General features: G+C 40.7%; 1 protein-coding gene across 3 annotated transcripts in view; it reads right to left on the bottom strand.

The window, feature by feature from the left end:
• Window positions 1-441: 441 nt before the first annotated feature.
• Window positions 442-23180, bottom strand: part of SLC6A4 (solute carrier family 6 member 4) — a 38785-nt gene continuing 16046 nt past the window's right edge. For 2 of the 3 annotated variants that reach the window (XM_075073909.1, XM_075073910.1), the window contains 9 exons: window positions 22811-22949; window positions 21332-21466; window positions 19334-19437; window positions 17830-17957; window positions 17260-17372; window positions 15768-15899; window positions 14013-14112; window positions 13551-13651; window positions 9325-9784 (listed from right to left, as the gene is read on the bottom strand). In XM_075073909.1, coding sequence (XP_074930010.1) covers window positions 9506-9784; window positions 13551-13651; window positions 14013-14112; window positions 15768-15899; window positions 17260-17372; window positions 17830-17957; window positions 19334-19437; window positions 21332-21466; window positions 22811-22949 — 1231 coding nt within the window. In that variant the 3' untranslated portion in view covers window positions 9325-9505. Of the gene's footprint in view, window positions 6267-9324; window positions 9785-13550; window positions 13652-14012; window positions 14113-15767; window positions 15900-17259; window positions 17373-17829; window positions 17958-19333; window positions 19438-21331; window positions 21467-22810; window positions 22950-23180 lie in introns of those variants that run through there. The other variant, XM_032788784.2, reaches the window with a different exon arrangement.

Below are 23180 nucleotides of genomic sequence, written 5' to 3'. Positions count from 1 at the left end.
ATCTTGGTGCTCAACCGTAGCAGCATCAGTCTATCTGCTTCCCTGATATGTTGCTCATCCGACTTACATAATACAGAGATGAAAGAAGAGTTTTAAAAATCTAAATGCAAAGCCATGTTAATTCACAAATACCTTATTGAGCAACTAATCATCTATTTTGAACGTGGAGGAGTTTGCTTTTGTGATTCTGTTCAAACAAATGTCATGAATATTCCTATTACAGTTGAGTTCAAGTGATGTTCTCAAGGATGAGCCAACATACAAACAGTTAAAAGGATACACCATCTTTTGTTGAGGCAGTCTTGTCAGCGTAGTGGACTGTGTGGATACTCTGCTTTTTGCTGAATCTTAGTGTTGGAAAACGAGTGTCTTTCTGAATCCATGCTTTTATCTCCAACAAGAGATGGGACGGACACGTACCTATTTATTATGATATTAAATTTATTACAATAACAGTTTACAAGACAAGGCACATACTGATGACTTACAATCCAGCTTGGAACATTCATAACTAAACAGCTGCATAAATTAATACAAGTGCATCATATACAAGTTAGAGGGAATATACAAATAAAACTCCAGTTTAATTCTCTTACTAAAGTCTGAAAGGTAAACATGCTCCCAGTTCACAAAGATAAAACTGGTTCTGGAAGTTCCCTTATCACTGTTTGTGCTACTTACTGGTGGTGTGCTACTTACAAGGTGTGCTACTTACTGGCGGCTCTAGTTTTGTGGTAGGTGAGCCAAGGAGTAGGAGAAGGAATCCATTTGCCTGAAATGCTTCCAAATCCAGTGTAGCCCGTGTGGCATCAGTAGAACTAAGGTTTTGGCCAAAGGTGTAACATGCCATGTCTAATACAGGTATCTAGATCTACTTGTTGAGCTGAGGGACAGTTGATGACTCAAATGATTTAAGAAAAGATGTGAAAAGAAAGTAAAGTATTAATAATGATAAAAATAAATGAGGTCAGACAATGTGGCCTCAGTTTGCTTGTCTCTGAGCTAGCCAGAGATGATTTGACATGGCTGATTTTCCTAACACACTGTTAGGAGAACAACCTGTGACCAGACTGGAGGATAAGAGTGAAATATAGTGTGTAGATGGTATTTCTGCATTATACTGAAAAAGAAAGGTCTGTGCATTTTAATATACTTTTGGAAGGCTTCCTGACTGCCCTGTTCTCAGAATGCACTGGAAAGACTGCTGTATGGATTTTCCTTGTGAGGAGCCCGGAGTCTTTTAAAATGATCTGTATTGTATTTACAGAACTGCTCAACTGAATTCTGAACCATGAACTCAGCAGCAAATAAACTTGCATGAAGCAAAGTTTTCAACAGGCCAGTATTTACATTCTGCTTCTTAAAGAAAGTTTCATTTCCAGTCATCAGCCTTCCATGGAAACCCAAGACTGTAAATGAGAACATGGTGCACTTCTGCAATTACATAACGCAGAATAGGTAATAAATGCAAAGAAAACATTTCTCTCAGTCCCTTCCCCTGCTTATGGACTCATTCCCTTAAAACCCAGGACAATTGATTATTGTAGGGAGAGGAAAGGAAGTGATTTAAAGGGTGTCCCTCCTGCATTTTTTTTTAAGATTGAATGCTCTTTAGTACAGGATCTATATTTTAATTTGTACTTGGCAAGCACTGCGCACATTGTGGGAACTACTGCCACATTATAATTACGCATCTTGTGTGGATTGAATGATGAAATTACTTAAGCTGATTGTGCTGTGTCCCAGTATTTTAATACTATGAGTCATACTGGTTATCATCAATATTAAGGAACTTCCAGGAAGGAGAAGAAAAGTGATACCACTTCTGATTTGTCTTGTTATATGAAGTAAAATGCATCTCCCAGCTATAGTGTCTGAGTAGTTTCAGAAAGTTTAGAAGTTCAGTAGTTTAGAAACGGCCCTACCTTATTAACCTTTTCCCTTCAGAAATCTGAATGTTCTCTTGACATTCTAGATATCCAGAATGTGCCTGTTACTCATTCCTCAGAAAGCATTAAAAGATTAAAAAGTAATTAAACCTGTCCCAACTTTAGCATACACCTTCTTTCCTTTAGATAATGCATACAAGTACAATAGTCAGTCAGTGGTTCAGTGACTCCAAGATGTGTTGGGAGTTAATTTTACCATGGCTTGGCAACCAGGTTAACCTGTTGTTTAATTGTGGAGTTTGCCTTACAACAACTTGAAACTTTCTGATTAATAAGGCTTGTTAATGGGGAAGCTGATGCTTGTGTCCTAGGCCTTGATTCAGCAAAGCACCCAGCATGAGCTTAACTTCAGGTGAGTGAGTAGCCTCTGGATGACTATTCACATGCTTAAAGTCGGGCCCATGTTTAAGTGCTTTGTGGAATCAGGGCCCTAGTGTGCCTTATCAGATTGCCAGGACAGTGGTTTCATGTTTAGGGATCTGATCCATCTCTCAGTAAAGTCAATTATAACAATCCTATTGATTTCACTGGGAGTTGAATCAGGCTGCCAGTGTCTTGAGAATAATAAAGTATCAACAACTTCGTTAGCGACAAGGGGCATGATCCCACACTGCCTAGCACCTTATGTAGTCATGTTAGCCACTGCAATAAAATGTGAAGAGCTACCATTCTGATTTGGTATGTTTTTACATTCACTGTACAAGCTGATAGGATTATGCTGTGGGATCAGGTCCATATTCTTTGTAATTAAATTATACTAGTTTTCCTTCCAATTTGAAAAAGCAATAAAGGAAACAGCTGATACTGTCACTAGTGATTATATGAACTTTTAAAAGACTCTTTTACTGGTTACTGAAGGAAAAATTCTAGAAGGGAGTCGGACTTCTTGAGTGGCTGTCAGCAAATAATGTTCTAGGCCTGTCAGTAACACTCAGCGAATTTACAGTTCAGCCCACCTGCCTTTTACAGCATATAAAATGTGTAACACCAATTGTGAACTATAATCTGTAGTTCTAGAAAATTACTTTCTAGTACTTCGCATGTCTACAGTGCTTTTCACCTTCAAAGTGTGGTAAAAGGTATCAGTCCTCACAGAACTCCAGTGAAACAAGCAAGCTTATCTTAATTTTTCATCTAGGAAACTGAGTCTGAGAAAACAAATGACTTGCCCAAGGTTACACAGTGGGTCAATGGCCTTGTTTTTAAACTCAGGACTTCCTGGTTGTCTCCTAGTCCTCTGGTATTTCTGGGGCAATGAATCAATTTTCTGTGCCGTAACCACCCAGAAAGTCAGATTGTTGTGTCTTACTGTCTAAATAATGCAAGTGAAGATTTTTTTTTTTGCAATTGCAGTTACATCTATGAAGCTGTAACATGGCACCATAATGTTACTGCTGAAGAGTCCCAGTACTCTTCCACCTCCCACTAAAAAGCAGAGACTTCTGCCATTATTACTCTGCAAAGTTATTACTCCACCAGAACTCGTCCTGAGTTTCAATTTCTGCACAAAGGTTTGGGAAGAAAACTTTGATTTCAATGCAAATAATGCTCTTACTGAACCTAACCACCCCCATCTCCTTCCTGACAGAAGACAGCCAAATGTCTATTGAAGGAGTGTTTTGCAACTGGATTTACTGTAAGTTAGAAAGCAGAGATGGAAAAATCCCTTTTTAAACAGTGCTGTTTGGGCTGGGAAAAGCTGTCATTGAATGAGCCTAGCAAGGAACAGGAAAGCTATTGGCTCAGGCAGCAATTCCGCTTAGAATATGTATCCATTTAAAAAAAGCAAACAAACACTTCACAGTTCTGGTGTTGGCTGGACACAAATTAGGGAAAATAGAGAAGATATAGTAAGACTTCTTCCTTCCAAATTAGATGGTAGGAATATGTAATTATCCTGCTTGCCCTACCCTGTCACTTCATATGTATTTTTTCAGCAATAAACTTATGACAGAAAAAGTTGAACTTTTGACAATTTATCAAATGGTTTCTAATTTTCTGGTTTGTCAGTTTTAATTCTGAATATTAAATTATTGATTTTTTATACATTTTATAAAATAGCCTATGACATATTTTAAATAACTTTTCTTCAAATCCTGCAGATACGCTGTGTGAATGTCCCCTCAAAAGTAAGTCCATCTTAGAAGCCATTTTTAAATATATGTGAGGGGTAAATTGCTAAGTTACTCCTTGCAAATCATCATCCAGTGAGACATGGATTCATTTTATCTTTCTCATGACACTGAGAGACATTATTCCCTTTAGAAATGACTTGTGTGGTCCTAGTAAGTCTTTGTCAGCAGTTGAGACAGAATTAATCAATCATTACTCTTAATTATTTCTGTGTAATAAGTTGGGCTAGAGACCTACAACACAAGTGATCTTAAGTCTATGGCTTAAGTGTAAGAGACATTATTTGAAGTGGGTGTCTATATGCATAAGCAGAAAAGTCTTGTGAGAGAAGATGAAAATGGTATAGTATTCAAAAGGCAAAAACATCATGGTTGCACTCCTCTGTGCAAATCATCTGTTCTTTGTAGTATGTATCAGTGTAAGCTTTTTCTTTCAGAAGAAATTTCTTGATGCTTGCCTACATGAATTCTTGTATGGAACCTCTTCATTTTTAACATAGGCAAATCATGATGTACAAGGAGATTTTATGTTCTATTTTAGCTTCAGTTGTGATAGGTTTTATAATAAAATTTGGTGAGGCTTTAGTGACAGGATAATAGTATAACGCACATGTCCTTTACTTACATGTTAACTGCATAGGGTTAACTAAGCAATTTTCATATAGCTGCATAGTCATTCCATGGTCCTGAAATTCACCTGGGCAAATGCAACTGAGTTCAAAAGTAATCATTGTTTAACCTACCCTCTGGCTAGACAGGCATAAGTACTTATAGACTGTTATGAATTTAAATGTACGTAGAACTTAATTTGGAATTAAATACCTCAATTAAATATATATCAAGTTATGATTAGAATTCATCCTTTCAGAATTGTACTCACCACTGGCCCAGAGTGAGTAAAATAGCATTGTTTTTTTGTTATTTTTATCTTCAGGATAAAGACTGGATGAGCCAATTTAATACATGAGCTAGTAAATTTTCATGACATTTTGTAAGAATTTTTAGACTTGATATTTGTGCCAACCAGTATAAAGTGTTACCCTAAGCTTTAGTTTTGCAAAAGGAAACAACAGAAAAAAACACAGTTTGATTCCGATAAAAAGCTGTAAAAGAAGTCTATGTAGCTCTGATGGTCCAACCTCTAGCATCTGACCGCCAAACAATTCACCACTGGGCTACAGTTTCTAAAGGAATAAATAAGCTAAGTCTGTCTGTAAAATGTCGTCATGAATATACAGCTAAAAGAGACAGGGAGATGGCACCAGAGTGTAGCAATTGCTAACAACTTAAACATTTGCCAGCTGACCTATGACCAAGAGCTGGATGGGCTGAGGGTTTTGTATAACTGGTACCAGAGGAGAATAGAGAAGAGGCTGAGTATTTTGTGAAGTCCCGAATTTTAAAAATCATTCTTTTGTGGAGTGCTTGTTATGCAATAAATAACTAATGAAAACTGATGTGATCCATACAGTGCAGAAAAGTAAGTGGTATAAAGGAGGAAGGGGAATAATGCTACCAACTGTGTGCAACTGAACACAGTCTTCATACATAGTGCTTTTCAGGTTTGTTTCTTTCTCTGCCTACTCCACAGCAAAACAAGGATCTGAGGGTCCTATTATTTTTACGCAAGAAAACTCTGTATTACTCAGGTAATATATGGCTATCAGAACTATTTTCCTGTATTTTTCAACTCAGTTTAAGCAATGAGATCTTTAGAAGCAAATACAACATGGTCCAGTACAAATGATCACATTGAGAAAAATACAGGAGTACTGTCACAGATTTTAGATTCTAAATCTAATCTTAATAGATGATACTCATCCTATAGTGGTTTATGCATCCTCATGTTTTCAGAATGAATCAGTTCAGCAGTGAACTCGTAGTCTGGTTTGAAGTGTGCAGCTGGTTTTGTTGAAATGCTTGGATCTGTATGCTGGAGGCACCAATTTTCCAGATGCACATTGCCGTTGTCTGGGCCTCCATGGAAAACGCCCACCCATTCCTTGGCTCAGCTGGAAACTCAATTCTTTGGAAAGGGGAATATGGAGGGTTGGGAAGCATGGGGAAAGTTAAACTTTTACACCTTTTCCCCTCCCCCCCAAAATGTTACTTAAACTGCATTCATGCGGATGTCCCCAAAGGGAATTTCTGTGGCTGTTTCCGGGGTAATGCTTTTTAGAATACGCTGTTGAGAAGAAAACACATGTTAGACGAAAGTTGTGCAAATTTTGATTTCAGGTAGAACTTTGCAGTTACTTGAAAAGGGACACTGTAAAGGATTTAGCTTAAAGAAAAATCTGACCCACCTTTGGAAGATATACATATTTACCTGGGTCGCATAGGTGTTGTGAAATTTAGTTTGTTTGTATGGCACTTTAAAGATGTAAAGTGCTATAGAAGTACAAACTATTATATTTTTTTTTTAGTTGACATAAATGGTAGCATCCAGGCTAATTTACAGAGCTTTTGCATTAATGCCCTCATGATCATTTACCTAAATACTATCAGCTTTATTGAGCATATCTCTTCTGAATGGATATTTACATATAAATAATTAAAGTTTCCAGATTACATCCCGGTTTGCTGTGGATCTTGTGTAAAATATGGGGTGGATGGTTTTGGTGGTTGTGTTTATTTCTGTTTTGTTTTTGTGGTGGAGGAAGCAGGATGGTGTGTCTATATAGATTTTAGGTCAAAACTAGTATTGCTTCCTCAGCCTATGGCTAGAGTTGACTGAACCTCTTTGGAATATATTGCTAGGCCCCTATCTTCTAACCCAAGGGTAGGCAACCTATGGCACTTGTGCCAAAGACGCCACATGAGCTGATTTTCAGTGGCACTCATTCTCAGCAGTTAGCCATCTTAAATATTCACTGACCAAAAAAACCTAACACAGAATGAAGGTTACAGTGGTATCTTGTGCCCTTCCAGAACACTGAGTTCTGTAAAACTGACTTCTGAAAACCAGGCAATACAGAGTTAAGGTTCGTGCCCACAGTCTGCGGTCCTGGAGCTGGCAGTAGTCCCTGGGGATTGCCTGGGTGCATTCCAGCGGCATTCACTGTGCAGGTATAGCTGTATCGAAAGGGGAAGGTTAGTTGGAGAGTTTGACAGAGCTGTGATTGTAATCTGAGACAATCTGGGGGTCTGTGCCCGTCTTGGTGTGTGTATGGCCCTTTTCTCTAACCCTCCTGTGTAATCTAAGGAAAGAGTCCATGTGTACCGTGAAAGATCCAGTATGCCTTATTTAAGCTCTGTGTTATGTAGCAGTGCACACAGGGATCCTCTTGCCAAGGAGATTCTCAGCATCTAAGTGGGAGGTGTGTGGTTTGTGGGTTTAATGATGGGTAAGTGAAAGCATCGTGTGAGATGGCATCATGTGCATAAAGGCGAAGAGATTGTTAAATTTAGCAGATGGAGTCAGTGTAGATAGTTCCAGTGTAGTACTGTGCAAAGACAGCCTGTGAGCGAGTGCTATAGGTGTGTGAGGCATTGCTCCGAGGATGGAGAGTTAAGGTTGCATGGGTGTATACCTTAACTCTTCAGTTCCTGGTTTTCAGGCAGTTTGAGTTCTGCTGAACTCGACGTTCAAGAAAGACACAAGATACCATTGAGCAACCTTAACTCTCCATGAGCGAAATTTTTTGTCAGTGAATTTCCTAGATTTTTTTTACCAGAAATGTTGTTAGTAGGAGTTAGTGGTGTTTTAGGCAGTTTTAGTTGTTATGCTGGTGTATAGCTGAGATGCAGTTGTGGCCAGGTAATGATGATAATACCTTGCTCTTACATAGCACTTTTCATCAATAGATCTCATAGCACTTTGCCAAGGAGGGAAACATCATTATCCCCATTGTACAGATGGGGAAACTGAGGCACAGAGCAGTAAAGTGACATGGTCAAGGTCACCCGGCAAGCATGAGGCAGAGCTCGGAATAGAGCCCAGGTTTTCTGACTCTCATGTTCTCTCCAGGATGTTGCTGTATGATATCTAAATGTGTGCCTCTCCCACCCCCCACCTTGTTACAGTGAAATAGGGATAATGGTTGTGCTTTGAAATGTTTGGAGTTACTAAAAGCCCAGTGAGAGAGTCGTTGGTGCCCCCAAATCAAGTTTTATTACATGAGGAGAACAGTAACTTTTAAGTATGAGATAACATTGGTAGAGCTCTCTTGCTCCACCCTCCTCTGCCATCATCCCCCACAATATGTAACCCACCCTCTGCCACCATTCCCACCTTACCATCCCCTTCCTGTCACATTAAGCCACTAGCACTTGAGAAGCTAGGTGTGCAAAGGAAATGGGTAGAAATCTGTGAATCGAGTAGGGAGAGGAGCTCAGACACCCCAAGAGGGTAAGAGTCCCCCTGTTCCCAGCACACACATGGAAGAGAAGAATGTGGGGATGACAGGCACCCCTAATTTCTCCCATTTACCCTGCCACCTACCTCCATCACCCCTAACACTTTCCCATAATCCCCACTCTCTCCCCAACCTGAGTACCGAAACCACTCCCCATTTATCTTCTCTGTATAACACCCTTGCCTCCCTGAAGACCCAAACCCCTCGTCCTTTCCACTCCTCTGCCTCTTAAATCCCCTTCCTCTACTAGCAACCATTCGCATGTGTAATTTCTTTTCTTTTTGAAATAGCACAAATGCCTTCTGAAGTTTCTGCTGTACTCAGATTACATTTACCCAAAATTTAAAAAAAACCACCCTTGGCCAAAGGCAGTTTATAGCAACATGCCTAGTTTTCATTTCAGCTTTCTACGCTGGGTTGGGTTTGAACTGGGTGTTGCTCAGGTTCAATGGCCATAATGTCCCCTTGAGTCACACAGGTCCTGTGGATTGTGCTTGGCTAGTAATTCTTTTGGGATTCTGTCCACATGTGCACAGAGTAATCCATTGGCTTGTGTTAGCATGTGTCTGCCTAAAGAGCCGAACTCACTTTCAATTTTGCTCCTCCAAAAGGTTAGTGGGTCCCTTGCACTGGCTGGGGTAAATGTTCAGTGACTGAGATCCTTTGGGCATGCAGAGCCATGGCTTGAGCCTTAGGTCTGAGCAAAAAAAGGTTGATAGAATCTGTCAACCTTAAGAAAAGCTGATTTCCTGGGGACAGCTGTATCTCAGGAACTGCTTGCTCAGAAGACCCCAAATTTCAATCAGTCTATCCCACATCCCTATGTGGCACAGCTAATTTCAAGGCAATGTGGATTTTAGAGCACTCAGAAGAGTTGTTCTTAAACAGAAAGGAATTCTCAACGTTAATTATTTGCAGAGCTGGCATTCTGCTATCATACATAACCCACCATTCCTTTGTATTAATGGCATGATTTAACTGTTAAAGAGGTATTTCTTACAATGCTGATCCATACATCCAGCACCTGGTAAATATGGGAGCATCATTTACAAACCATCTTTTTTGTTTAAGTGCCTATGCAGTATTTCCCCCACCTCTTCTTATGTATGGCTGGGTAGTGGGGTGGGAAGTACATCCCATCAAAAATGAACTTGAACAAATAAAACACATCAGATACCTCTTTAAATGTTCCTGGGGTGATTATCAACCGATAAGCCATGTAGATTGGAATGCAGATAACAGAGGAGGTTCCTATGCAGTAACCCACTATAGTGGTCCAGTAGGGATAGTTATAATCAAAAAGCCGTAGATCAGGAGGGCTGGACATAAAACTGCAAATGATGAACTGAAATAAAAATGCAACAAAATATTACAAATACACAATGTTTTTACATAGCACATAATTAGCCTTTGGGACCAACTGTTGCAATAAATCATTTAGACCAAAAGCATAGCAGGATTCAATATGAATAATGAGAAAATCCACAGTTACATTAGAAAGGATGTAAACCCTCATGCTTAGGTCGTAAGCCACCTTAGCTGATAAGATATTAGGAAGAAAATTCCTCTTATGGACAACTTATTCCATAATGACCTGTTCTGGGTATTCTTGAATCCAAACAGAGCAAAAAGATATTGGACTAGATTTGTAGATTTTTAGGCCAGAAGGGACCCTTAGATCACCTAGTCTGATCTCTGGTAGATTGCAGACCAGAGAAATTCACACAATTATGCCTGTGTCAAGCTCAATAATTTGACTGACTAAAGCATATTTTTAGAAGACATAGAATCATAGATCATTAGGGTTGGAAGGGATCTCAGGAGATCATCTAGTCCAACCCCCTGCTCAAAGCAGGACCAATCCCCAAATGGCCCCCTCAGGGATTGAACTTACAACCCTGGATTTAACAGGCCAATGCTCAAACCACTGAGCTACACCTCCCATCAAGAGCAAGAAAGTACAACATTTCCCTTGGTAGTTTGTTCCAATGGTTAAGCACCCTCACAGTTAAAAAATGTGCGCCTTACAGTATTTCCAATCTGAATTTGCCTGGCTTTAACTTCCAGCCACTGGGTCTTGTTATGCCTTTCTCCATTAGCTCAAAGGGACCATTAGTACCCAGTATTTTCAACCCTTGAAGGTATTCATACATCATAATCAAGTCACCTCTCAACATTTTAAAATTGTTATTATTTATTAAACAGATTGTGCTCTTTAAGTCTCTCACTGAAAGGTATTTTCTCCAGTTCTTGAATAATTTTTCTAGCTCTTTTCTGCACCTGCTCCACTTTTTCAGTATTCGTTTTAGCATGTGGATACCAGACCTGGATGCAGTATTCAACTATCAGCTTTATCAATGCTGTATACAGAGTTAAAAAATCATCTCCATACTTCCCTGTTTATACATCCAAGGATCATATTAGCCCTTAGATGTATAAATGGACCACAGATCTGATCTGGTATTGTATGTTTGAATACCAATTCTAAACTTCTACTGAATTTTAAGATGGAATTTTATTTTTTTTTACCATTCTATTTGAAGCCAGTAATATCCAGAATCCCATAGCCAATAGTTAAGTCTGGTAATGAACAGGGGTGAGAGAATTTTTTCTTGAAGACACTGTTTACCCTTTGTGGTAGACCCAGGGCAGCTGGGTACAGCAGAATAGCAGAAGGCAGATATACTGGCCACTGGATTAATAGTTTTCTGTTCCCTGACTGACCAGAGCAGGGGCTGCTCCAGGCTAATGAGAATACCCGACTCTAATTAACCTGCAAAGAGTCAGGTGAGGCCATTCAGTTAATGTGACCACCTGACTCTAATTAAGGCCCTGCTGATACTATAAAAAGGGCTCACTCCAGTCAGACAGGGAGGAACCAGAGGGAAGGAAGTGCAGCTGAAGGGCTGGTTACTGAAGACACCCTAGGTAAGGGAGAAGGCAGGAGAGCTGTAGGGAATGTGGCCAGGGAAATGTAGGCACTTTGGCAGTGCACGGTTGGCTGCCAACAATGCTACCATTTACAGGAACATCTCCTGGGAGGGGAAGTCAGGCCCCTGTCAGGACAGGAGCTGAACAGAGACTGTGGGAGTTCTCTCACCAGCCTTCTTGCTGGCCTATGATGAAAAGGGCTCAGTAGACTGTAAACCTGGTCCTAGAGAGAGAGGGGCTACTTGGAGGGTCACAGTGAGCCACCAAGGCTAGCATAAACCACCTAGAAGCGCAGGACCCACGGGAGCAAGGTCAGAGCTCTGCCACACCTTCCAGAGGATTCATCCAACTTTGATTCCTCTCATCCTTTTATTGTTGGGCTGGTTTGGAATGCTATGCACTACTTGGCCCACATATGCTCCATAAAAGTTTATAATTTATTCTGATCTAGTGTGATTTTTTTCTTCTTCCACAATTTCATTAGAAAATGTTTTTTATGTTGTGTATATTTAACACACATCTGTATTCCTTGCTTTTCATGTTCCTTTTCAAGTTCTTTCAGGGGTTAAACAAAGATGTCACCTGCAAATTTGAAGTGGTTCATATACCATTTTTATCTTTATGCACTTTTCTTTAGAGTCCAGCTTTTTTAATGTGTTCTCCAGGTAGATGGTGAAAAGTTAAAGGTAAGTGAGTGTTTTCTTGTGTAACTCCATGTTTGTCAAGCTTAAATAGTATTATACTAGTTGTATAAATGTTTCAAGAATTCTTTGAGGTCACATGGAACTTCTAGTTTTTCTTCAAGTACTTCTAAAACTCTTCCTTAACACCAAATAGAGGAATTTCCACTATCTATAGCAGCAATTTGTTCCATTTGTCAATCTTCTCCAGAACTTGATTCATTGTCAGCAGCCTGCATATGCTCTATGGTTCAGAGATTACTTGCCAGCTTTTGTGTTGATTATAGGACAGAAATCATTGTGATCCCTGGTACCTCAGATTGACTTGTAGAATGCAACAGTTCTTGGATTTATGTTTTTCTTCTTACTCTAATACTAAGATTGTAGTGTTCCAGTTTTATCCTAAAGCATATTGGATCCGACCCTGTGAGATAGTCAGTGCTTCCAGTTCCCATTGAAGTCAAACCTAAGGTGCTTAAGTATTAAACTGGTACATTGCAAAATTAATGTTAGTGACTGTTTTTGGAAGCATCCTAACTTAATTTTCACAGAATTTCATCATAGGATTCCCGGCACTAGATGTTTATAATTCGCATAGAGAACTACCAAACCTACGTCTGGGCTTTTCTTATTTTAGTTTCCATAGAAACTGTAAATATCAATTTTGCCTAGTAATCACATCACTGAAAGTATATTGCTCTTCATGCAGTTTAGTTTTATTGTGTCAGGATCATGGAGAGGACGGTAGTGTATAAATTATTTTTGTGATGAAACATCTATTTATAGCTTTTTTTACTCCTTTGTCTACAGGTAATAAAATGGAAAAGAGTTAAACACACATTAATCATCCCAGCTATGTTGTTTTGAGTTCACAGCGTAGGCTTTAAATCTAGACACTTTGCCTCCATAAACCTCCATCTTGACCTACTCTCCTTGCATCCAAGCCAAGCAACAATGAAAGACGGGGTGAACTAATTTTGGAACAGAGAGTGAAGACTTTGTTTAAAAATGCTAGTAATAATTTTGCCAAGTCAGCTATGGGGACACTGGCTTCAGTTTCTGATTATGAAGGATGCTATCTGGCGAGGTAGAGTTTGGGTAGGTTATTCTGAAGTTGCCAGGCAGTGGCTGATCAAACAGATTTATAAGCTATCTTAATTTCTTTGTTTGCAGTGCTTTTTATCAGCATCTTTTACTTCGCTGGCATAGATGTAAAGCAGCAAAGCTCAAATTAGTCTTGTCCTGTGTTGCAGATTGTTAAAGTTTTCTAGTATCATCGTTTAAATAACAAAAAAGACCCCAACCGACTAACTGCTGATCTACTAACTAGTCCTAGCTGCTTTTATCAGATTCCTTTCATTGATTTAATATTGTTATCTTCCAAAAGCTGGCATCAGAGAGTAGAACATGAATATTATGTAAATAAACACCCCATATCTGGAACTCTAAGGTATTACACCAGTAAACTGTGACTGTCTTGGGCTGGGAACATGAACTCACCAAAAGGAAGATGGGGCTGATTGCTACCCAGCAGAGTCGCCAGTACCAGCCTGGAGTGAAGCCCAGCATTTCCTTCATGTCACTGCAAAACTGGTTGATGCCTATGAAAATAAATGGAAGGTAGAGGTAACAGGGAGAAAAAAGTTATTCTAACATTGATATAACCAGGAAGTGCATTTAGCATCCAGCAGGAAACAGTGGGGTCATGTCCCTGCAACCTTTTCATTACACAGAAACCTCCATTATCCAAGGTCATTCAGTGTCTCCCAACACATCTGGAGATCAAGATTGTACTGTGCTTACATGACAAAGTAATTGGTAACATTGTTTTCAGATTCAGTAATCCGTATTGCTTTTTCTATGTGACATCAGTTCCCCTGTCCACAGAGCTGGCAGAAACGCGATTCGGCAAATGCCTGGGAGTCTGGTCAGCATAGGTTGTAAGTGCGGGAACAAACTTACCATAGAACCAGGCCACCGCAATGGATTCCAGAAACACCACTGTTAAGACAGCAGGGCCTGTAGCATATTCTTCAAACAGCTTCACTACATATGCACCACCCTAGAAAAGAGATTGTGGCACTGATTAGCCAGTATCCCCAGAAGAAGTTTTGTACTACTAGTCAACCTCCCTGATCACTGAGTTACAGACCTAAAAGTTGCAATACTCCAATAAAAAAACTTCAAAACAGACTCCAACGAGGAACTGCTGAATTGGAATTAATTTGCAAACTGGCTTGAATAAAGACTGGGAGTGAATGGGTCATTACATAAAGTAAAACTATTTCCCGATGCTAATTTTTCCCATACTATTACTCACACCTTGTTGTCAACTGTTGGAAGTGGGCCGTCCTGATTATCACTACAAACGTTTTTTTCTCCTGCTGATAATAGCCCACCTTAATTGATTAGTCTTGTTATAATTGGTATGGCAACACCCATTTTTTCATGTTCTTGGTGTATATCTATCTTCCTAATGTATTTTCCGCTGCATGCATCCGATGAAATGGGTTTTAGCCCATGAAAGCTTATGCCCAAATAAATTTTGTTAGTCTCTAAGGTGCCACAAATACTCCTTGTTCTTTAGTCCTATACTGTCCTCATTTGGAAAGAGCATTCACCAGTGCAAAATTCACTGTATCCCATTACTTCCTGCCTGCTCTGGCCTTGAGTAATACCTGACAGTACTAATGACTTGTCCAGTATCCTTGCTTTAACTTTCTGTGATCATCCTTTGCCAATAGAATGGTCATGCAGAAAAACGGAAAGGAAAGCAGCAGGCATTTCTAGCAGGATTTTAATGAGCTAATCAGATGGGATCTGTGCTTTTTCATGCCCTCCTTTGATGGCAACTTCCTTCTCTGTCCCTGAGCATTAGTTACTGAGCAGGAAACAAAGGAAGCATTAGGTTTTATTCTTTCCTCCTAGATCTGGACTCAGCTTACAAAGAAAGAGAATTGCATCTTCTACAGGAACCTGGCTCCTTGTAAATGCTTTAAACCAGGAGGGAATTTCTCGTAAAAAAAAAAGTGGAATGTAAAAGCCAGTGAATTTTTTTCCCCGCATCTTTTACAAAAGCTGACCTCTTAGTACCAATTTGTGCTCCTGTTACAGCAATGAAACCCCAATGACTAGACAAAGGTTTCACAAGTGTAACTCAGAGCAATATTTGCCCTGTCTGAGAGAAGGAATATGTAAGTGCTGCAGATTCACATGAGCAATTTTCCTGTGCCAGGAGCTTCTGGACTCCAGTTCACCAAATTCAATTTGTTAGTTTCTAGAACAGTATTTTTTATCCATCCTTTTCTTGATTTGAAATTTACTTCTAACCCTTTGAAAATTAAACTGATAATTTTTCAATTTGTAAAAACTGGGATTTTGAGTGCAGGTTTGAAAGGTTAAACAGCTGGCATGAACCTGCTTAGTGGTGTAGTACCAGTCCGAGCAGTATTTGTGTGGTTTTTTATGTACTCTACACTGGAACCTTGTCAAGTTACGACACTGTCAGATTCCCTTACGAGTGCGACTGCCCACATTCATTCCTCCCACAGTCTCTGACCCCATAAGGAAAACAGCTCCTCTCAACTGGATTAAGAGCGTTTCACATATTTGATGAGACTCCTTGAAATTCTGTTTGGGAAACACTTCTCTCCTGCAGATGTTAACTAGAGTCTACCGCCAGTAAGCAAGGTTCACAATGTTGGGTGCGGTACTTACGAATGTCAGGGTTGTTAATGACCCCAGGAAGCAAGCGATGATCAGACCAAGGACAAACCATTCCCTGCGCTTTCCCCAAACATGTGGGAATTCGTCCAGCACCGCAGTGACCACCCCCTCCAGCCCTGCAAACTGAAAAGCCCAGCAAAGAGTCATAGAAAGAAAGCATCCTTCCCATCCTGCATTTCCCCCCACCCCAAACTGGTGTACACTGAAAATGTACATCGCCATAGCTGCATCTCTCTGCCATGTGAAAAATCCACACCCTCGAACAGCCAGAGCTACGCCAACCTAATCCCTGGGAGACAGTGCTTCTGTCAACCTAGCTACCACCTCTTGGGGAGATGGGTTACCTGCAGCAATGAGAGAACCCCTCGGGTCACTGTAGTGAGTGTCTACACTGAAGCGCGACAGCTGTGCCACTTTAGTTTTTTAAGTGTAGACGTATCATAAGATACAATTAGCACAATGAACCTTTGGCATGTGTCTGAGTGATAGGATTGAGATGACTGCTCTGGAAACATCCCCATCATGTCTTCAGAGACCTTGATCTCGTTAGGACAGGGATTTTGTCTCGTGTGCCTAGCACACCACAGGAACTACCCAGGGCCGGCTCCAGGCACCAGCGTAGCAAGCAGGTGCCTGGGGTGGCCAATGAAGAGGGGAGGCACCTCCAGCTCTTGAGCGGGAATTCGGTGGCGGGTCACTCAATCCCTCTCAGAGGGAAGGACCTGCCGCTGTAGAATGAACGGCGGTAGAGCTGCCGCTGAATTGCCTTCAATCGCAATCGCGGCTTTTTTTTCCTGCTTGGGGTGGCAAAAATGCTAGAGCTGGCCCTGGAACTACCATATTATAAATAATAAATAAATGACTCATTGTAGCCAAGACTGTGAAGTCAATGGAGTTGATTTTTGGATTGAATTTGGTCCTTAATCTGCAATAACTATGTGGCTCGTGTGGCAAAATCTTTATAGCATGTTGTCCCTCTTTGAGAAATACACCTTCTATTCCCACCTTCTAAATCCTGTTACCTGTGGAAAATCCCAGAAACATGTCACTGATTTGCATGTTGACAGGTAATTAAATGCTTCCAATATACAAGAAGAGAGAGAGCATCACCTGCTGGTTAAAAGCAGGATTCTAGAAGTTGAATATTCTGGGTTCTGTTCCCAGCTTTGCCACTGACTCACTGTGTGACTTTGGGCAAGCCATTTAATCTTGTTGTGCCTCAGTTTCCCCAATTTTGAAACAGGGATAATAAATACTATTCTCTAACCCAGGGATTATGAAGATTAATGAATGTTTGCAATGCATTTTGCACTTATTTAGCACCTTTCATCCAAGGACCTCTAAGTATTAGTATAGTTGCTCTATTAAAAGAAGAGATCATGTTTCAATTCTGCAGATTTGTTTTGGAAGATGCTGGAATAATTCCAAATGCTTAACCCCATCCATCCATTCATGACCCCTCTCACTAATGATAGCCACTCACCGTGCTGTCTAATCCCAGAGTGAGTAACATCAAGAAAAATATGATGCCAAAAAAAGTCGAAGCAGGCATGTTTGCAATGGCCTCTGCATAGGTAATGAAGAGAAGGCTGGGCCCTGGTATCAAGAGGGAGAACAGGCGATTATTACAAGTCAACCCTACTACTCTGAAAAAGAGGGACCAATTCAGTCACACGTGGAAATGCCTTTGTCCACAGGGGAGTGTTACTATGTGTAACCACAGTAGGGTTCACTAGGTGACATAACATGATTTCTACATTCTTTTCTCTTCATAGAACAATTTTGGAGCTGTGTTCCACACCATATGCTGCTCATTGGTTTATGTTAGGGCCTTTGGCATAAGGTAGTATGATTAATCATAGTATATATAAAACATTATGCATAGTTTGACATGTTTGTCCAAGCCAGGGTCTTTCCCCTGATCCTGAATTTTAAATAGATTACATGGTCATGTTTCGGTGGTAAGAATATCTCCCCATCTGGAATGTAATCAAACAAGTTCTATCAAAACTTCAGAGGAAATTTAAGACAGCAATAGAATAAGTTCCCCTACCAGTATCTTTTGCAACCTCCGACACCTCTTCATTCCTCATTTCAGCCATATATCCAAGCACAGTGAAAATGACAAATCCAGACACAAAACTAGTCATGCAGTTCACAGTACTGGTAACCAGTGCATCCCTGGAAGAGAAAACCCAATGCATCTCAGAGAGCAAACATCTGCCAGAAAGAATGATGTATTGCCAGAAGGCACACTATTGCGTTTGAACTATTGAGACCAGCTGGGAGCACGTTTCAGTACAGCCCTTCAACTTTCCAGGGTGTATAAATACTGATCCATATATTTTAATATGTGAGGGTCTGTTGGGAAAGACCTCAGGAAAATTAAGGTTCTGTCTTTGCATGGATGCTAAAAATCCCATAGCATTTTTCAGAAGAGTAGTAAGACTTTGTCTTGGTGTCCTTAGCTACATTTTCTCCTGCCCTGCTGGTTGTCCACCTGTCTGCTATTTTACCCCAAGGCAGCTGCATTTCACTGGTGAAATGATCACTGGACTGATATGTACTGGTAGTTTTTAAAACATTTTGAGATTATCACGGACCATACTCCCAGATCCATTGATAGTACCCATTTAGCAGTTACTAGTATGATGCAGCCTGAATATCTAACGGACATCTAAAGGTTGTACCTCAGCCCTGTTGATCTCCTGTCTTGTCCTGGAATGAGACAAGGTGTGTCTCTCCTTTATGCCCAGCAAATTGGGGCAATGCAGATTTGTCTGTTGGTTCTCTTATGGATAGACTTTTGAATTGTTGTGTCTTATATGTCTTCAACATCTGTTTGGCTGTCTGTGTTTGGTTGCATACCAGACACACCACACCAATCTGATTAATATTGGATTCGGAATGATATAGTAATAGCTTTAGAGAGAATGATGATTTGCAGGTTTCATTTCACAGGACATAATAAACATCCTTAAGAAAATAAGGAAACAACTACACAGAGTCCTTTACCAAGTTATAGCTGATCTGGTTGCAGTAACTAAATATTGTTACAATCTGATGGCTGTTCTGTGGTGGATTCAATCCACCTGTTGGACAGGTGTCTGCAACACAGCCTCGCCTCTACAATTAATTGCCCCTCTTATGGGCAGTTTCAGCAGAGATCAAGAACTACATGGGTTGTAAACTGGGGAGGGACCATCTTTTTGTTCCATATTTGTACAGAGCCTACCACAAGAGGGCCCTGGTTTGTGACTGGGGCTCCTGGGTGCTACCACAACACAAAGAATTATTAATAATAATTGACTAGACATGGAAAGCAAACTCCCAACTTGCCTTGAAGTAGGGCACATTGACGGGGTGTGATGTGAGGGAAGATTGCTCTGATGCTAGAGGGAATGTACTGTTCTGCAGATAAAATTCATTCTACAGGACTGACAACCTGGCAACTTTTACCAGCATTATGTTTCTCTCTTTTAAAAAAAATACTTAGACTGTTTACATTCTAACACCGTCCTTTTATTGACTATTTCTTACACTGATGTGGAACTCACTGGTAGCAGTTGTTGTGGAATTTGTTGTAGCTGGCAAAAGCTAGTAGGACCCCAAAACCTGGACCAAGAGAGAAGAAAATCTGAGCTGCAGCATCCACCCAGACCTGAAAAACGTAAGAGGCAGAGAATCAAGAAAGGATGATGTTAAACATAGAGCAAATACCACTCTACAGTCCACTGGTGCTGCAGAGTAGGTTCAACAGCCTGTATATAGTCTAGTCCTATTTTAACAAACATTTTATTAAGAGCTTGTTACATGGATCAAAGATTTTGTGCTGAAGTGTGACAAATACCTTTGTAGTTTTATGACAGAGGCAAATACCCAGCACAGTGAGGCCATCAGACTTATTTTCACTTGTGCCATAATTAGGATTTATCCTTCGAGGAGGTCACCATAGGTAAAATGCTACTACGTTTCTATACACAAGACAGTAAATATTCAGAAACGGTGGCAGCTATCAGTATTTCACCCTTGGCAGTATCCTAGGCTGAGAGATGGCAGTCTTCCTGTAGCACATTGTTTTTGCATTTTAACTGTGCCTCTGTAATGGGTTTGGCCTGTCTTTCTTCCTCCAGGGTCTCTGTGCAGAAGGACATCTGGAGTGCATCGCCCCATGTGTGTCTCTGGGCTCATGTCCTCTGGGCTAAAGCACTGTATGATTGCTCCCTGGATTGATCCAAATACATTTGGTGGTGTAGATACAACTCCAGCTGTGTGAACACAACTCAACCATGTTGTAGCCATGTCAGATAAAATGCGATGACCTGGTTACAAAAACACTGTGCTACGCTGGTCGGAGTCTTACTGAGTGGCATCTCTAAACTGTTGATCTCTGTTCCATCCCTGAAAGGAAAAGTCCTGGTTCCTTTATTCCCTCTTGATTGCAACATGGAGTTCACTGCAGCTCATTTCTAACATGCTCCTTCTGTGCAGCTAGCCTACACCTCCCCTGGATAGAGCTCTGCTGCCAGCCAGTGCACAGATTGCAATCGGCTGTCCTCACTTCAGATATATTCAATATAATACCAATATCCTTTATTGCTTTTAGGAAGACGTGGTTCCTTATTGGAGATGCTGCTTTATCAGAAAATGGTGTTTCTTCATTTCCTTTTCATTGAAAACTCTTCATATCAGCTTGGAAGCTGCAGACTCACAAACTTTAGAGTTTGTAATCTTTGTATTTGTTGTATTTATTGCTTTGGGTTTTTTCCATCTCCTTCCCAATTAGCGACTTCCACATGTAGTGAAACAAATGCAGTCAACAGTCTGATGGACTGAGTGCCGTTTTCAAATCTAAACCAGACACTGGATTGATGTGTTATTTTGTTTTATTATAGTCTTGTCCCATACCTACTCTCTCTCCTAAAGTTGGTAGTATTTGTTGGCCTATGTGGTGTATTCTCTCTCCCCACACATTCACACCTGCTCAGCTGTCATCACTTCATCAGGCTTAGTGTGTTGAGTCTGATAGTCTTCCTGCTGTCCACGTCTGCATGGAGTATGTGGGAGATTTCCACCTGAGTCAAGCACCACTTGGCTGGAAAGGAGGGTCTCTTCAGGCTTATCTGCCAGAACTTGACACAGGACCGATGGCTGGAGTTCTTTCGGTGGTGGCAATATGCACAATTCTGAAATGCAGGCACTGAGTCCAGACACCTGATAGTGGACTCCATTAAAGGTGATTTAGCCCATTCCAACATCTGCTGATTATCCAGCAGTCAACAGAGCTACAGGGTATTCCACTAGTTGAGATTAAGGTTGGCTAGCAGAGTAGAACCAGAAGTAGTAACAGCTTGGTTATCTCTACCTTGTCTAATTGTTACAACTGGAAAAAAACTTTGTACAAAGATTTAAAAGAATTGGAGTTCAAGGTTAAGCTTCAGAATCCATAGGCACCTATTTACTATGCTGACAGTAGCCTTGTTCTGAAAAGGAGAGATTTACGTGTACATGTTTAGAGGCTGAAATCAATTGCCACTTTACAACAAATTCCTTACCTCAGTGGCCAGCAGTTTCTGCCAGTCAGGTTGCAGATAGAAGACAACCCCCCTCCAGGCTCCAGGCAATGTGGCCCCTCGTATTAACAGAATAAAGAGTATGATGTAAGGGAATGTGGCAGTCACCCACACCACCTGTTAGAGAAAACATTAAGACAATATTTGCCATGGGTACTGATTGAGGGAAACTGCTAAGTGGTGATAATGGTAACAATCTCGAATGAACAGTAATATTTAGACTTATAACGCCTTTCATTCAGAGTTGTCAAAGTGCTTTACAAAGACAATTACATATTACTGTACTTTAAAAGAAGGAGAAAATATAGCACAGAGTACTTAGATGACTTGCCCAGCATCCTGCAGTGAATCAGTAGCAGAGCTAAGAATTAGAACCCAGGAGTCCAGACTCCTACTCCCCTCCTCTTAACAACTAGGTCACATTGCCTTCATCAATGCCACCAGGTTGCTATTTATGGTGTGTTAGCTAGTTTATTCAACACCATCGGTCTGACTGCCTTACTGATAGTTATGCATTCTCAGAGGCTGTCAGCTCCAGCTTCTGATTCCAGGTTTGCTGTAGCTGTAGTCAGAAGACAGACGAGTTGCCTAATTTTATACTATCTGTGTGCACGACCACTGCCTTTTTTCATCTGAAAAGGAACTAACCTGGTTTAGTGGTTAGAGCAGGGAATGGGAGTCAGACTCCTACAATCCATTGCCAGCTCTGCTACTCAATAATTGTTCAACTATGAGTAAGTCACTGCAACTGGCATTTTGAGAAGTATCCACAAATGTTGGGTACCTAACCCTTAGGCCCAGATTTTCGGAGCTGCTGAGTACTCACAACTCCAACTGAGGAGATTCGGAAATGCCAAGCTCAGTACCCCTGAAATTCAGGCCCTAACTGTCTCCAATTGGGCATTCAGAAATCAGGGCATGCAGAATTAGCTGATTCTTCTGAAAACATTGGTCTTAACCTTTCTGCACTGCAGTTTCCCCTTCTGTAAAATGGGAATAACACCACCAATCTTTGTAAGGTGATCTGAGGTCCTCACATAGGAGGTTCTCTGTCAGTGGAAAGATTTATTATTATTATGGTACTCATTATTTGTAAATGATAGTGTATTAAGCAGCCCTGTTTTAGTAACATGGCTTGCTCTGACAGCAGACAGCAAGGCCCATCTGTAGAAAAAGAAACAATGGAACTGAGGCTCAACGGAGCAGTAATCAGAGATCATCCTCCACACCCGTTCAGATCCCCTGGGTAGGATGATCTTTAAATGCAGAACAGCAACCCAATATGCTGTTAGCATGTATTATATAGATTACAGTAGCACCCACTATTCACATGTACGTGAATTTACAGTCCCTGTCCTGAAGACAATTCTAAGCTTACTTTCTCTCATGTTAATAGGCTGCTCCAGACATGTTGCAGAAATTATGCTATACCAAGCAACTTCCTCTTGCTTTTGCATTCACCTTGCCAGATGTTTTGACCCCTTTCCAGATGCTGAAGTACACAATAGTGAAAATCAACAATAAGCAGAGGGTCAGTTGCCAGCTAATGCCTCCCAGATCATCCAGCCCTTTGGATCTTTGCACCTGTAGAACTTGGCGGCTAAAACAGGAGAGAAAAACACATTGTTGATGTTTATGTAACAAATACAGAGAGTGCTTAGGCTCTAAAACATGAGAGAAAAAAGACACCCCCATCCTACACATACCCACAACTGCATGCATTTTAATCCCTAGACCGTTTTAAAAAACCCATGCATATGATTGATAAATACCCCGGTCAACCTTAAAGAAAAGCCTGCTGCATTGTCTACCCTTCTTTCTGATATTGCTG

This window comes from Chelonoidis abingdonii, chromosome 20 (assembly GCF_003597395.2).
Source record: "Chelonoidis abingdonii isolate Lonesome George chromosome 20, CheloAbing_2.0, whole genome shotgun sequence".
NCBI classification, from domain to species: domain Eukaryota; kingdom Metazoa; phylum Chordata; order Testudines; family Testudinidae; genus Chelonoidis; species Chelonoidis abingdonii.
This window is presented reverse-complemented; position numbering and strand designations above follow the sequence as displayed.